Raw genomic sequence first — 17,895 nt, 5'->3', positions numbered from 1 at the left:
AACTGAGCAAACTAGAAACCTTTCAATATATAAATTTAAACATTATTTTAAAACAATTTAAATATAGTATATAGAAATGTTGTGGGACTATAGTAGATGAAGAATCAATATTTTTTAAATAGAGTATTTATTGGGTCATTATGCTAGTATATCATGTATGTTTGTAATAGCGTGTTATATGTGAAAGTGGGTTTGTATTATAAATTGTATTTTAATGTTAAGGACTCTTGGAAGATTAGTCCAAATGGGGACTAAAATAGATCCTAATCAAATCAAATCAAATCAAATCAAGCTTGGAAAAGAGACCCTTAAAATCATACTTGGACCACACACCCTCTCAACCAAATAGCAGGAAGGGGAAGGAAAAAAGTGATTGCTTTGCAATGCATGCAGTTAGCCACTGGTTGGCCCTCCACCACATAAAGCACTGAGCTTGGTTGAAACACCTGCATTTTGGAGCTGCATTACTCAAGAAAGCAAAAAGAGACTGTTTTGATGTTTTATTTTTTACATTGTTTGCAAACTGATATGTGACATATTAATGCCAAAATCACATGCAAAACAGGCATCAACAAATATATATATATATATACAGTATCAGTCAAAAGTTTGGACACACCTACTCATTCAAGGGTTTTTCATTATTTTTTTAAATCATTTTCTACATTGTTGAAATAACACATACGGAATCATGTAGTAACCAAAAAAGTGTTAAACAAATCAAAATATATTTGAGATTCTTCAAAGTAGCCACCCTTTGCCTTGATGACAGCTTTGCACACTCTTGGCATTCTCTCAACCAGCTTCTTGAGGTAGTCACCTGGAATGCATTTAAATTAACAGGTGTGCCTTGTTAAAAGTGAATTTGTGGAAATGATTTCCTTCTTAATGCATTTGAGCCAATCAGTTGTGACAAGGTAGGGATAGGTATACAGAAGATAACCCTATTTAGTAAAAGACCAAGTCCATATTATGGCAAGACCAGCTGAAATAAGCAAAGAGAAACGACAATCCATCACTGCTTTAAGACATCAAGGTCAGTCAATCCGGAACATTTGAAGAACTTTGAACGTTTCTTAAAGTGCAGTCGCAGAAACCATCAAGCGTTATGATGAAACTGGCTCTCATGAGGACCACCACAGGAAAGGAAGCCCCAGACTTACCTGTTAATTGAAATGTATTCCAGGTGACTACCTCATGAAGCTGGTTGAGAGAATGCCAAGAGTGTGCAAAGCTGTAATCAAGGCAAATGTTGGCTACTTTGAAGAATCTAAAATGTAAAATATATTTAGATTTGTTTATGTCACGCCCTGACCTTAGAGATCCTTTTTTGTCTCTATTTTTGGTTTGGTCAGTGCGTGAGTTGGGGTGGGCATTCTATGTTTTGTGTTCTATGTTTTCTATTTCTGTGTGTTTGGCCTGGTGTTTGGCCATACTTAGGTAGCCTTTTCCCACCTGTGTTTTGTGGGTAGTTGTTTTCTGTTTTTGTGTCCGTACCAGACAGAACTGTTTCGGATTCGTTCGTTCTCTTTGTTATTTTTGTTATTTCAGTGTTCAGTTCAAATAAACGTATGAACACGTACCACGCTGCACCTTGGTACTCTCCTTCCAACAGCCGTTACAGTTTAACACTTTTTTTTGTTTACTACATGATTCCATATGTGTTATTTCATAGTTTTGATGTCTTCACTATTATTCTACAATGTAGAAAATAGTTCAAATGAACAAAAACTCTTGAATGAGTAGTTGTGTACAAACATTTGACTGGTACTGTATATACACATACATTTTGTTTTTTACTGAACAGGTGGGGCTCAAAACACATGCCCTGAATGACGAGTCACCACTGACAATACCAGAGATATATTTTTTCGGAGGGAATTGAATATCTTCAACTGCATTGAATGCATTCTGATCTCCAGGACTAATCAGGATGTAGATGAAAGTTACTTCAAAGCAGAAAAAAACAACTCCTCATTTCAGTGCAGCAAATCAGTAAATCACCATATAATCTGCCTGGGGGAAATCAATCTCTTTTTATTGATTGCTTTTCGGAAACTTTAGTACTTTAAATGGGTTTCATCGACGGCAGCATTAGAGAGAGACAGAAGCAGTCTTTGGTCAAGGTATAACAGCAATCCATGGTTTGGTTTTGTTTCCATGGCACATTTTAGCATTTGTGGCACAAATCCCATTAAAGTTATCATACCGAAATTAGCATTTTCCGCTAATATCCAAATCATTCGAAAGGGTCTAAAATTGATTTTGAAGCTCAACAAAGTCACTTATACATGATTTGAACATGATGCGCTTCAATAGGATTTGTGACACAAATGCTAAAACGTTAGCACGTGGGAACGTTGCCAGGGAAACTAAACCAAAACATGAATTACTATCATACCTTGTCCATAGACTGCTTACAGGGTAAGAAAAACAATATGTATTTTTGTAATTTGTATGAACCATCCCTTTAAAACATATTCCCTTATTTGAACACAGGGTATGGCTTGTAAAATAATGATAAAGAAGTTGTATTTCATGTTAAAGTACATAAAACATAAATATTCAGTACAAATAGGCAGATATGCACATTACATCCTGCCAGTACCAAACCTACAGTATGTTTATGGCTTTTTCTACCCTCTGCTGCCACCTCCTGGCCATGCTCATCTACTGTAGTGTGTGTGTGTGTGTGTGTGTGTGTGTGTGTGTGTGTGTGTGTGTGTGTGTGTGTGTGTGTGTGTGTGTGTGTGTGTGTGTGTGTGTGTGTGTGTGTGTTTGTGTGTGTGTGTGTGTGTATGTGTTTGTGTGTGTGTGTGTGTGTGTGTGTGTGTGTGTGTGTGTGTGCGTGCGTTCATGCGTGTGTGTGTGAGAGAGACGTTCCCAAAGAATTTGAGCAATGGTAAGAGTCCCTCGATAATTAACTTGTCATACTGAGATGGACACTCTCAGCTCAACACCACTTTTCTCCACTGGATGTCACATGCTTAAAGGAGCTCTATGTGAGCACTATCTCAAACCACTCTTAACTGGTTAGGGGTACAGACTTTGTGTCATGCATGACTAGTAATGTTAATTGGATACTTTTGCTTGAGCTTAACACTTATAGCCATTGCTTTGCCTTGACCCTAACATGACATTTCTCCCAATTCCTGGCAGGCAGAGATGGGATCTGTGCTGCCACAAGAAGCCCTGCAGAGGACAGTGATTCTCCACAAAGGGTCCATGTCAAAGTCAAGGGACACTGCACAGTAAAATAGTGAACGTTGTCTGAGAGAAAGCTCTAAGTACAGGCCACAGAATTAGGTTTTATGCTATCAATCCATTCTTACTTCTGGTGGATATTAGCAATAGAGCCGACTGGATATAGACCAACTATATCAGTCAACCTATAGCTATCAAAGAAATTATCATTTTTAAAGTGTTCTCGTATCACTCACTCAAAAAAAAAGAAGCCAACTGACATTTACTCCTGAGGTGCTGACCTGTTGCACCCTCTACAACCACTGTCATTATTATTATTTGGCCCTGCTGGTCATCTATGAACATTTGAACATCTTGGCCATGTTCTGTTATAATCTCCACCCAGCACAGCCAGAAGAGGACTGGCCACCCCTCATAGCCTGGTTCCTCTCTAGGTTTCTTCCTAGGTTCCGGCCTTTCTATGGAGTTTTTCCTAGCCACCGTGCTTCTACACCTGCATTGCTTGCTGTTTGGGGTGTACAGCAGCTTGTGACATCGGCTGATGTAAGAAGGGCTTTATAAATCAATCTGATTGATACATTGCTTTCCAATTTTACTAATACATTCACAATATAGATTATGGTGACAGTGTCAAGTGTGAATCAGGGCTATATCGAGATTCATGTATAACATTTTTATTTGCCATCAGCGTGCCTACCTTGGTGCCAGTCTCTGTATGCGTCTCCTTTAAGAGTGTTTTATCACACGGTTGATGACGCTCTCTCGTGCTGTAAACACGGCTCGCTCAGCTGCGTGGCGGAGACAGCTCATACCAAGGGCCCGAGGTAGGCTACTGTATTTACGTAGACTGGGCTATTAAAACGCTGTTCACCTCCTCATATGATATCTGCAGAATCTCCTGTCTGAGGCGCAATGGCTAGGAAGACTGACATTCCTCCTTCATACTATGGTGAGTCGCCACGTTCGTCTTTGTTTAACGTCGGTAACCGTTCTTTCTTCAAGACATGACAAAGGATAGCCTACAACAGTATGCTTACTTTTGTTATTGGGTCGCTTCTGGCGCTTGCTCTGATTTCCAAAATCTAACATTGTAGCAAGATACAATATTATGCAAATGTAACGCTCATATAAAGCGATACTTTGTTACAAAACTGGATGCCGAATTAACCATGCGTGTTGGCTACCAAAATAACTATGTTTTAATTTCGAAAGTAGGCCTACTGGATATAATAATGCCATGATATTGTTTAATTCACTCCAGTCATGAAATGTAACAAGTGAAACTTTCTATTATAGTTTGGCTATGGAGCTCTGCTTTTGTTGATCACAGAATACAGTGCACCCTCTTGGGGATTAACACTTGGCGTGCAGTGTACACAAACATATTGGTACAAAGGTTATTGTTACAGTTTTAAACGCATACTCTGGTTAAATTCAACAATTATTATTAAAACGTTTCCATTTTCCTGTTCAACCATTGACAATAGATGACTTAAATGTATTGTTTTGATTAAGAAAACAAGGGAATTGCATCTGAAAGCCAAGATAAACAACAATGCTCATAAACAATGTCCATTGTTATTTGGCAAATAGGCAAGCAATGTAAAGAGAATATTTGTTTCCCTTTGTCCCTAAGTGACAGTTTTCGGAATGGTTGGCATATGGATATTCAATCTCTGGGCAGATTTACTGTCCATTAGCTGGTCCTCTTTGTTAGGTTGTTTATGAAAATGATATAATCCTGGACTCGTGCCAGATGCCATAGAAGCCATATAACTACAGTATTTCAAGTGTGAAATGACAGCTTTTATGAGCAATAATACGGTAATAACACAGTTTACCCCAGATTATTAGACAAAGGAGCACTGATACAGTATTGCAGGCAGAGCTATGTAAGCTCTAGCTATGGCTTATGTAATTACAGAGTAATAGTCAATACACTGAAGGCTATTTTACTCATGTCTGTTGTTATTACAGAAAGTACATGTCACAACGTCTTATAAGTAGTGATTTTACAGTCATGATTATAGGATGGCTTGACCCTCAGTATAATCAATCATTACTGTGCATGATCAATCATTATAATTGGGTCATCCTTATAATAGCTGAATGAGTCACAAAACCAGTGTGTGAGCCAGCCCAGTCCAAGCAGCTTATCTGAACACATACAGTATCTTATCCACAATGTAGTCTTTGAGACAACAGGCAAAGGTAGGCTACACTTCCCTAGTATTTATTTGGACAGTGAAGCAACATTTTTTTTATTTGGCTCTTATACTCCAGCATTTTGGATTTGAGATCAAATGTTTTCATGCATAGCTATCTGTTTTACCATTTTGAAATGAATGCACTTCATGTACTCTACATTACCAAAAGTATGTGGCCACCTGCTCGTCAAAAATCTCATTCCAAAATCATGGGCATTAATATGGAATTGGTCCCCCCTTTGCTGCCATAACAGACTCCACTCTTATGGGAAGGCTTTCAAATAGATGTTGGAACATTTTTGCAGGGATATGCTTCCATTCAGCCACAAGAGCATTAGTGAGGTCGGGCACTGATGTTGGGCGATTAGGCCTGGCTCACAGTCTGTGTCCTAATTCATCCCAAAGGTGTTCGGTGAGGTTGAGATAAAGGCTCTGTGCAAGCCAGTCACGTTCTTCCACACCGATCTCGACTAACCATTTCTGTATGGACCTCGCTTTGTGCACGGGGGCATTGTCATGCTGAAACAGGAAAGGGCCTTCCCCAAACTGTTGCCACCGGTACCCTCTGTATATAGCCTCACTATTGTTATTTTACTGCTGGTCTTTAATTATTTGTTACTTTTATTTCTTATTCTTATTTTTTTAATAAATGTTTTAAACTGCATTGTTGTTAGGGCTTGTAAGTAAGCATTTCACCTGTTGTATTTGGCACATGTGACAAATAACATTTGATTTGAAGTTGGAAGCACAGAATTGTTTAGAATGTCATTGTATGCTGTAGCATTAAGATTTCCCTTCACTGGAACTAAGGGGCCTAGGCCGAACCATGAAAAACATCCCAAGACCATTATTCCTCCACCAAATGTTACAGTTAGCACTATGCATTCGTGCAGGTAGCGTTCTCCTGTCATCCGCCAAACCCAGGTTCATACGTCGGACTGCCAGATGGTGAAGCTTGATTCATTACTCCAGAGAACGCATTTCCACTGCTTCAGAGTCCAATGGCAGTGAGCTTTACACAACTCCAGTCGACGCTTGGCATTGCGCATGGTGACCTTAGGCTTGTGTGCGGCTGCTCGGCCATGGAGACCCATTTCATCACGCTCCAGAAGAACAGTTCTTGTGCTGACGTTGCTTTCAGAGGCAGTTTGGAAATTGGTAGTGAGTGTTGGAACCGAGGACAGATGGAGGTTACGTACTGTGAGATTGCGTGACCTACCACTTCGCGGCTGAGCTGTTGTTGCTCCTAGACATTTCCACTTCACAAAAACAGCACTTCCAGTTGACCAGGGCAGCTCTAGCAGGGCAGAGATTTTATGAACTTGTTGGAAAGGGGCATCCTATGATGGTGCCATGTTGAAAGTCACTGAGCTCTTCAGTAAGGCCATTCTACTGCCAATGTTTGTCTATGGACGTTGCATGGCTGTGTGCTCAATTTTTGTAAATAACAGCTGGTGCACGATATCTAAGGAAGTCTTGAGGTTTTGCTCGCCTGAGGTAAAGTATCTCATGATAAGTTGTAGACGTCACTATCTACCTAGAGTGTTTTCATCTGTATTTTTCGTAGCTGTTTACATACCACCACAGACTGATGCTGGCACTAAGACCGCACTGAATGAGCAGTATTCCGCCAAGAAAACGCTCACCCAGAGGTGGCGCTCCTATTAGCCAGGGAGTTTAATGCAGGGAAACTTAAATCAGTTTTACCAAATTTCTATCAGCATGTTAAATGTGCAACCAGAGGGGGAAAAAAACTCTGGGTCACCTTGACTCCACACACAGAGATGCATACAAAGCTCTCCCTCGCCCTCCATTTGGCAAATCTGACCGTAATTATATCCTCCTGATTCCTGCTTACAAGCAAATATTAAAGCAGGAAGCACCAGTGACTCGATCAATAAAAATGTGGTCAGATGAAGCAGATGCTAAGCTACAGGACTGTTTTGCTAGCACAGACTGGCATTGGCTTCATCAATAAGTGCATCGATGACGTAGTCCCCACAGTGACCATACGTACATACCCCAACCGGAAGCCAAGGATTACAGGCAACATCCACACTGACCTAAAGGCTAGACCTGCCGCTTTCAAGGAGTGGGACTCTAACCCGGAAGCTTATAAGAAATCCCACTATGCCCTCTGACGAACCATCAAACAGGCAAAGCGTCAATACAGGACTAAGATCGAATCGTACTACAGCGACTCTGATGCCCATCGGATGTGGCAGTGCTTGCAAACCATTACAGACTACAAAGGGAAGCACAGCCGAGAGCTGCCCAGTGACACGAGGCAAATCCCACTGAAACATGCATGAGAGGACCAGCTGTTCCGGAAGACTTTGTGATCACGCACTACGCAGCCAATGTGAGTAAGACTTTTAAACAGGTCAACATTCACAAGGCCGCAGGGCCAGACGGATTACCAGGACGTGTACTGCAAGCATGCGCTGACCAACTGGCAAGGTTGAGGTTGAGCGCCAGTTCTAGGTCGAAGAGGCTTCTAAACAGCTTTTACCCCCAAGCCATAAGACTTCTGAACATCTAATCAAATGGCCACCCAGACTATTTGCATTGCCCCCCTTTACACTGCTGCCACTCTGTTGTTATCTATGCATCGTCACTTTAGTTAATAACTCTACCTACATGTACATATTACCTCAACTAACCGGTGCTCCCGCACATTGACTCTGTACCGGTACCCCCTTATATATTGTCTCACTATTGTAATTTTACTGCTGCTCTTTAATTACTTGTTACTTTTATTTCTTATTCACATTTGTAAAAAAAAAAATTAACTGCATTGTTGATTAGGGGCTCGTAAGTAAGCATTTCACTGTAAGGTCTACACCTGTTGTATCCGGCGCATGTGACTAATACAATTTGATTTGATTGAGTGTTTGTTGCAGCTCGTTCCAGTTGCTCGCAACCCAGGGATGTGTCGGTGTGTCCAAACTTTTGACTGATACTGCACATATTCTATTCTTATTAACAATAAAAGTGACTCCAATATGTCACAATATCTTATTTACCAGTAATTTCTATTGGGCACAACGGCATCTGAAACACAATCAAAACAACTGCAAATGCATCCAACAAGTTTATAGAGTCACACATGCTTGATGTAGTCATTGCATGCTATGAGTATGGACCCAAATACTAAACTTTTGACTAAATTGAAAACACTAAGTGAATATGTGTATATACAGTGGCAATAAAAAGTATGTGAACCCATTGGAAATACCTGGATTTCTGGATAAATTGGTCATAAAATGTGATCTGATCTTCATCTAATTCACAACAAAAGACAAACACAGTCTGTAGACATTCACAGTGCAGGGTGGGAAAAGTATGTGAACCCTTGGATTTAGTAACTGGTTGACCCTCCTTCGGCCACTCCAGGAGGCATATTTTCTTTTGTTGAAGCGTATTTTCTTCTGTTGATTTACTTCTGTGTTTTGGGTTGTTGTCCTGTTGCATCATCCAACTTCTGTTGAGCTTCAATTGGCGGACAGATAGCCTCCTGCAAAATGTCTTGATAAACTTGGGAATATATTTTTGTGTCGATGATAGCAAGCTGTCCAGGCCCTGAGGCAGCAAAGCATCAGCAAACCATGATGCCCCCTCCACCATACTTTACAGTTGGGATGAGGTTTTGATGTTGGTGTGCTGTGCCTTTTTTTCTCCACACATATTGTTGTGTGTTCCTTCCAAACAACTAAACTGTAGTTTCATCTGTCCACAGAACATTTTGCTAGTAGTGCTGTGGAACATCCAGGTGCACTTTAGCAAACTTCAGACGTGCAGCAATGGTTTTTTTTGGACAGCAGTGGCTTCTTCCGTGGTGTCCTCCCATGAACACCATTCTTGTTTAGTGTTTTACGTATTGTAAACTCGTCAACAGAGATGTTAGCATCTTCCAGAGATTTCTGTTAGTCTTTAGCTGACACTCTAGGATTCTTCTTAACCTCATTGAGCATTCTGCGCTGTGCTCTTGCAGTCATCTTTGCAATTTATAGACAATTTGTTTTACCGTGGACTGATAAATATCAAGGCTTTTAGAGATACTTTTGCAACCCTTTCCAGCATTATGCAAGTCAACAATTCTTAATCTTAGGTCTTCTGAGATCTCTTTTGTGCGAGGCATGGTTCACATCAGGCAATGCTTCTTGTGAATAGCAAACTCAAATTTTGTGAGTGTTTTTTTATAGGGCAAGGCAGCTCTAACCAACATCTCCAATCTCGTCTCATTGATTGGACTCCAGGTTAGCTGACTCCTGACTCCAATTAGCTTTTGGAGAAGTCATTAGCCTAGGGGTTTGCATACTTTTTCCAACCTAATGTTTAAAATATGTACCCAGTATAGACAAGAAAAATACAATAATTTGTGTGTTATTAGTTTAAGCAGTCTATTTTGTCTGTTGTTGTGAATTAGATGAAGATCAGATCAAATTTGATGACCAATTTATGCAGAAATCCAGGTAATTCCAAAGGGTTCGGATACTCTTTCTTGCCACTGTATAGTGTATCTAGTCCCCACATTTGAATGTGTCATATATTGTATTCAATTGAATCAAAAGTTTAGTATTTGGGCCCATATTCATAACATGCAATGACTACAACTAGCTTGTGACTCTATAAACATGATGGATGCATTTGCAGTTGTTTTGGTTTTGTTTCGGGATTATGTTGTGCCCAATTGAAATTAATGGTAAGTAATGTATTGTGTCATATTGGCGCCACTCTTTTATTGTTAATTAGAATATAATATGTTTCTGAACTCTTCTACATTAAAGGGATACTTCGGGATTATGAAAATGAAACCCTTTATCTACTTACCCAGGATCAGATGAACTTGTGGATACCCTTTTTATCTCTCTCTGTGCAGTTTGAAGGAAGCCAAGGCTAACTAACTTCAGCACAATGACTGGAAGTCTATGGTAAAAGCTAGCAGGCTAGTTTTTACCATAGACTTTGTCATTGCGCTAACGCTAGTTAGCCTTGGCTCGCCAAACTACCTCTAACGTGATTTATACTGGACGCAGAAACATTAACAATGTTATCCACCAATTCATCTGACTATGGTGAAGTAGACAAAGGGCTTCATTGCCAAAATCCTGAAGTATCCCTTTAATGTGGATGCTACCATCATTACAAATAATCATGAATGAATTGAGAATAATGATGAGTGAGAAAGTTATAGATGCAGAAAGGTCATGCCCCATAACATGCTAGCCTATCACCATTGCCACCAACTGGAGAGGTTAGGATTGTCTTGGTTGTATGATATTTATGCATCTGCTACTTTCTTACTCATCATTAGTCACGATTCTTTCAGGATTGTCCTTAATCATGGCAGCATCCACGTTCATGTAGAAGTGTTCAGAAACATATTCTATTCTTATTTACAATAAAAGTGACTCCAAAATGACACACAATACATTATTTGCCATTCATTTCTGTTGGGCATAGCATCATCTGAAGCACAACCAAAGCAAACTGCAAATCCATCCAACAAGTTGTTCGAGTCACAAGCTTGATGTCGTCATTGCGTGCTAGGAATACGGGACCAAATACTAGACGTTTGACTAAGTGCAATACACGATAAGTGAATTTGTCCAAATACTTATAACGCCTTCAAATGGAAGGACTAGATACTTAAAGTGCTTTCATTTCTAAATGGTGTAAAAAATAATACTGTATGTATGAAAATATCCTCAAATAAAAGGTGACATTATGTACCGTCACCTCATAAAACAAAATGCTGGATTATAGAGCCAAAGTATAGAGACAAGTTCTAAATAAATATATAGGGGAGTGTATATAGTAGAACTAATTGTCATTGTTAGTGAGTGTCATGGTCCGTATATTCAGTATGACTTCATGGGAAAGTTGCAGTGTCTGTCATCTCTCTCCACACTAACCCTGTGTGTCACTCGGTTCCCATGACTCCAGGCCCCTGCCAATCATGTTTCTAGCATGTCAGCTGGAGTTTGACCTCTTACCCCAAACTCAGGATTCAGCCCACACTTTAACGGGATAGTTCGGGATTTTGGCAATGAAGCCCTTTATCCGCTTCCTCGGAGTCAGATGAACTTATGGTACCATTTTTATGTCTCTGCGCCCACTGCTAACTAGTGTCAGCGCTATCTTAACGCAAAGACTGGATGTCGTCGGGAAAAGCTAGCATGTCTTTGCGCTAAGATAGTTAACAAAGTCTCGCAAAACTACCTCCAAATTCCTTCATACTGGACGCAGAAACATAAAAACGGTACCACATGTTCATCTGACTCTGGGGAAGTAGATAAAGGGCTTCACACAAAATCCTGAACTATCCCTTTAACACTGTGATGAAGCAGAGCTCGAGAGAAAGCTTTACTGCAACATTCTGAACATAAAGTTTCAACATTTGATTGTATGCTTATGGTGTAAACTACCTGATCACTCCAATGCAACACGTTGCTGTAATTATATCTAAAGGATGGGAATAAGCTCCTCCATCTGAGAAGGGAATTGAGGCTCTGCGTCTTTAAATGCAACCTGGGCAGTTGGAGACTTAGTCAGTGGCGCATGGAATGGAGTTGTGCTGACTCCCCATGTTTAGGTCAGCTGATCTGTTCAAATGGCCTCTCTCTGGTGCTGTTGCTCAGTCAGCCAGCCGGTCCAAATGGTCTTTCACAGGCAGAGAGGGATACTAGGGGTGAAAAGTCTATCGTCCTCCCCAACCTGCTTTTAGCAAAATGGAAATGGATGAGATGGTCACACACACACACACACACACACACACACACTAGGCAAGCAAGCAACAATACACATAGATTTGATACACACTTGCAGACATGCTCAGTTTGTGCACATTCTATCACACACCAACTTTCACACTTCCAGTGCTTTTTCACAGACAATCAAAAAAACTTTATTAAGTGACAATTTAGATAGAGTAGCGTTCACCATCAAAAAATGATGAGCTGGGCACCTTGATAATTAACACATTTCTCGCATGATCAGCTTGCCTGAGTGTGGCATTTTTACACCCATGATTGGCTTTTAAATGCCTCGGCTCTCTGCTACCACTCACTCAATATGAAGACTGATGGTATCACAGTGTGGTACTCCTACACACCTTCGTTTACTCTGTATGATGCTCGTACTCATTATTTTGAACGAGGTTATGTTCTCCTGTGAAATGCCTCCGCACTTTCCTCAGACTATTACAGTGGAGCCTATCACGGTTGCCTGAAGTTTCGGAGATGATGACAGACTTGAGTCAGTTAAAAACTTCCACAAGCACACATTGTATCAAGTCAGGCGAACATGAACTGCCTTTTCTTGACCCTGCGCAAATTGAACAGAGTTGGCTCTAAATGGACAACTATGTCTCTTTGTTTCAGGAAACGCTATGCACACAGGCGTTGCTTCAATATCCAATTTGCAGCATGGATACAGTCCCTCTCTGTGTTGGACTGCTGGGCTAACTTACAACGACAGTGATTTATTAAGCACAACCCAAAGACAGAGTGAATGAGACGGCTGCAATCACAGCATGCAAACAGCTTCAGGTCTTTGTTTGAGTCTGTGATACTGTGAGGTCGGGGATCATGATGACGGTGGTGGAGCATACACGGTGTCGAATGATTCAGGTCCAACAACCGATTCCACACACAGCTGGATCATTATCCTGAGATGAAAGTCATCGATTGCTGCTCCCGTGCTATTTATTCTGTATGTGGGGCTGCAGAGGTGAGGGCCTTTATGTAAAACACTTCAGGGATATGCTATTATACTGGGTTCTCAGCCAACTCCACACTGATGTGAATTAGAAAATGACTGAGAAATAGAGAGAGGAGAGCGAGAAAGGAAAAAGCGCTAGAGGCATAGGCTTATGAGAATCCCTTAGCCTGAGGATAAGCACCAAGAGGTTCTAAAATAACATTAACCACATTAAGAGGCTGGCCCTCCCTCAAGGCCCCAAAATCAATTCTTACTGTCACTTAATCAATTAAGTTAACTAAGTGATTGTTTTGGGTACTGGCTGTAACGCCACATGCAACTTTAGTCAAATTGGCAACAGACTGATATTAGAGAGTTGTTGTGCACGTCATTGAAGTGTCACATTTGATTAGATGGTCAGGAGTCTTATGGCTTGGGGGGGTAGAAGATTTTTAGAAGCCTCTTGGACCTAGACTTGGCGCTCTGGTACTGCTGGCCATGTGTATTGCTGTGAATTGTTAGATACTACTGCACTGTCGGAGCTAGGAACACAAGCATTTCGCTACACCCGCAATAACATCTGCTAAATATGTGTATGTGATCAATCACATATGATTTGATTTGATCACTGTAGTAGGGAGAGGATTTAGTCTGAAATGCAATGTGTAGTGTTAATAACAATAAAGGAACAACATTGCATGCGTTTGTGTGTGTGTACTTGATTTAGCATTTAAGCTGTGGTGCCTCTCCCCAAACCTACATATTACACAAGCCCCGGAAGGTGAATCGAGATTAATAAACAGGCGTCGTTTCCCCCGTCTCACCCCTAAAATCCATATAAACCCAAACCAAAGCCAGTTGAGCCTGTCACTGGTCCAGAATGAGACTCATTTCACAGGAAAACAGGGCCGCTAGTGACATGCCTGGGGACCTAGCTTCCCCCCTCCCATCACACCCTGCAACATCAAACAAGTAGCCAAGGTCACAGTCCCCCAAACACACGGCATGCTTGCCTCTCTTTCTCTCTACTCTGGCTCTGTCTGCTGCAGGCTAGCTGTCAGAGGCTGACACTAAAATGCTAACCCTAACCCCCTGGGGGAGCCCACCCTGTGCCCTGCTGCCTCTCTCCCCCCTACAGAGTGGATGTCAGTGTGGTGTCTTACGGTTTTGGAACAGGGGGCTGTTTAAATATTGCTCCTATGTTGAAGTCCACTCCAGATATGCCAGCCACAGTGCATTTGTGGTTCTGGTGGCTCTGTTGGTTGGAGCATGGTGGTTGTTAAGCCAGAGTTGTGGATTTGATTCCTGCATAGGCAGAGGATCTATTGGGGGTAATTGAGTTAAGCTGAGTGAGGACTCAGGAGTCTGTGATATAAGTGCAGACATTTGGGAGTTCTAGTTTGTTAAAGGAGAGGATAGACTTTTCCAGGTGTATGTGACATTAGTGAGAGCGAGAGGGAACAGTGCTGAGAGAGGGAGAGAGAGTGGTTGTGTATGCATGTCCTAATAAACTAAAATATAATACAGCCCTCTAGAGTGTTTAGACCGCTTTGATTTCTTCTGTGATGGATTCCAAATCCTTTATTTAGGTTGGGCCATAGCAGGGAGAGTGGGTAGTGTGATCAGCATGCTGCACCCAATGTGAGGCTCAGTGCGGTTTTATGTTAAGGCAGTTCTCACTGTGTGTGTGTGTGTGTGTGTGTGTGCGCATGCTCGCACGTACAGTGGGGTTTACTAAGTAATCTAATATACTAATAACACTTTCAAGCCGAAGGTCTGCCCTAAAGATCCGCTCTCTTGACCCTTGGTGTCCCAAGCTTGTGATAAGTTGGGTTTGGTGGAGGGTTATGACAGAACACAGACGGACTGGGTCGATACAGTATACAGGCCAGAGAGAAGATGAGCCTCAACGAACTGCTACGGTTTTCAAATCAAGTGGATTTGTCACGTGCACCGAATACAACTGGTGTAGACCTTACCGTGAAATGCTTACTGACACGCCCTTAACCAACAATGCAGTTTTAAGAAAAATAAGACTTAAGAAAATATTTACTAAATAACCTCAAGTTTAAAAAAGGAACACAATAATGAGGCTATATATACAGGGTGTACCGGTATTGTAATATGTACATGTAGGTAGGGGTAAAGTGACTATGCATAGATAATAAACCGTGAGTAGCAGCAGGGGGGGTCAATGCAAATAGACCGGATAGGCATTTGATTAGCTGTTCACCCATCTTATGGCTTGAGGGAAGAAGCTGTTGAGGGGCCTTTTGGACCTAGACTTGATGCTCCGGTACCGTTTTCTGTGTGGTAGCAGAGTGGCTGGATTCTTTGGCAATTTTTTGGGGTCTTCCTCTGACACTGCCTGGTATAGAGGTCCTAGGTGGCAGGAAACCTGGCCCCGGTGATGTAATGGGCCGTACGCACTACCCTCTGTAGCGCTTTGCAGGATAGAATTATGGTAGGGCAACGGAGAGCTTTGTACACGTCTCTGTGTGTGGAGTAAAGGTGGTCTAGAGGTTGTTATTTTTCAGCAATCTACACACAATACCCCATAATGACTAAGAGAAAACAGGTTTTTAGAATTTTTTTGAAATGTATTAAAAATAAAAACAGAAATACCTTATTTACATAAGTATTCAGTCTCTTTGCTATGAGACTTTAAATTGAGCTCGGGTGCATCCTGTTAACCTTGATTGTCCTTGAGATGTTTCTACAACTTGATTGGAGTCCACCTGTGGTAAATTCAATTGATTGGACATGATTTGGAAAAGCACACACCTGTCTTTATAAGGTCCCACAGTTGACGGTGCTTGTCAGAGTAAAAAACAAGGTGACCAAGAATCCGATGGTCACTTTGACAGAGGTCTAGAGTTCTTCTGTGGATATGGGAGACCCTTCCAGAAGGACAACCATCTCTGCAGCACTCCACCAATCAATCCATCAATCAAATGTATTTATAAAGCCCTTCTAACGTCAACTGATGTCACAAAGTTCTGTACAGAAACGCAGCCTAAAACCCCAAACAGCAAGCAATGCAGATGTAGAAGCACGGTGGCTAGGAAACACTCCCTAGAAAGGCCAGAACCTAGGAAGAAACCTAGAGAGGAACCAGGCTATGAGGTGTGGCTAGTCCTCTTCTGGCTGTGCCGGGTGGAGATTATAACAGAATATGGCCAAGATGTTAAAATGTTCATAGATGACCAGCAGGGTCAAATAATAATAATCACAGTGTTTGTCTAGGGTGAAACAGGGCAGCACCTCTGGGGACAGCAAGGAGTCATCAGGCCAGGTAGTCCTGAGGCATGGTCCTAGGGCTCAGGTCCTCCGAGAGAGAGCGTTAGAGAGAGCATACTTAAATTCACACAGGACACCGGATAAGACAGGATAAATAGTCCAGATATAACAGACTGATCCTAGCCCCCCGACACATAAACTTTTGCTGCGTGAATACTGGAGGCTGAGACAGGAGGGGTCAGGAGACACTGTGGCCCTGTCCAACGATACCCCCGGACAGGGCCAAACAGGCAGGATATAACCCCACCCACTTTGCCAAAGCACAGCCCCCACACCACTAGAGGGATATCTTCAACCACCAACTTACCATCCTGAGACAAGGCAGAGTATAGCCCACAAAGATCTCCCCCACGGCACAACCCAAGAGGGGGCGCTAACCCGGACAGGAAGATCGCATCAGTGACTTAACCCACTCAAGTGATGCACCCCTCCTAGGGATAGCATGGAAGAGCACCAGTAAGACAGTGACTCAGCCCCTGTAACAGGGTTTGAGGCAGAGAATCCCAGAGGGGAACCGGAGAGAGAGGAACCGGCCAGGCAGAGACAGCAAGGGTGGTTCGTTGCTTCAGTGCCTTTCCGTTCACCTTCACACTCCTGGGCCAGACTACACTCAATCATAGGACTTCAATAAAATAAAGACTTAAAGGTTGAGACAGAGTCTGCGTCTCTCACATGGGTAGGCAGACCATTCCATAAAAATGGAGCTCTATAGGAGAAAGCCCTGCCTCCAGCTGTATGCTTAGAAATTCTAGGGACAGTAAGGAGGCCTGCGTCTTTTGACCGTAGCGTACGTGTAGATATGTACCGCAGGACCAAATCGGAAAAATTAGGCCTTTATGTTAGGCCTTTATGGTAGAGTGGCCGGACGGAAGCCACTCCTCAGTAAAAGGCTCATGACAGCACGCTTGGAGTTTGCCAAAAATCACCTAAAGACCTGCAGACCATGAGAAACAAGATTATCTGGTCTGATGAAACCAAGATTGAACTGGAGGAAACAACTGGAGGAAACATGGCACCATCCCTACGGTGAAGAAAGGTAGGGTCAGCATCATGCTGTGGGGATGTTTTTCAGCGGCAGGGACTGGGAGACTAGTACGGATCGAGGCATAGATGAACGGAGCAAAGTGAAGAGAGATCCTTGATGAAAACCTGCTCCAGAGCACTGAGGACCTCAGACTGGGGTGAAATTTCCCCTTCCAACAGGACAATGATCCTAAGCGCACAACCAAGACAACAAGGCAGGAGTGGCTTCGGGACAAGTCTCTGAATGTCCTTGAGTGGCCCAGCCAGAGCCCGGACTTGAACCCGATCGAACATCTCTGGAGACCTGACAGAGCTTGAGACAATCTGCAAAGAATGGGAGAAACCGAAAAAGACTCAATGCTGTAATTGCTTCCAAAGGTGCTTCAACAAAGTACTGAGTAATGGGTCTGAATACTTATTTAAAAGTGATATTTCAAATGTCTAAAACCTGTTTTTG

At 42.1% G+C, this 17,895-nt stretch overlaps 1 protein-coding gene across 5 annotated transcripts in view; it reads left to right on the top strand.

The window, feature by feature from the left end:
- Nucleotides 1–3,963: 3,963 nt before the first annotated feature.
- Nucleotides 3,964–17,895, top strand: part of LOC112250654 (choline transporter-like protein 5-B) — a 50,650-nt gene continuing 36,718 nt past the window's right edge. For 4 of the 5 annotated variants that reach the window (XM_024420990.2, XM_024420989.2, XM_024420988.2 and 1 more), the window contains exon 1: nucleotides 3,965–4,153. In XM_024420990.2, coding sequence (XP_024276758.1) covers nucleotides 4,117–4,153 — 37 coding nt within the window. In that variant the 5' untranslated portion in view covers nucleotides 3,965–4,116. Of the gene's footprint in view, nucleotides 4,154–17,895 lie in introns of all 5 variants that reach the window. The other variant, XM_024420987.2, reaches the window with a different exon arrangement.

Source organism: Oncorhynchus tshawytscha, linkage group LG05 (assembly GCF_018296145.1).
Source record: "Oncorhynchus tshawytscha isolate Ot180627B linkage group LG05, Otsh_v2.0, whole genome shotgun sequence".
Lineage (NCBI taxonomy): Eukaryota > Metazoa > Chordata > Actinopteri > Salmoniformes > Salmonidae > Oncorhynchus > Oncorhynchus tshawytscha.
Note: the sequence above shows the minus strand (reverse complement) of the source record. Positions and strands in the feature narration are given on the sequence as shown.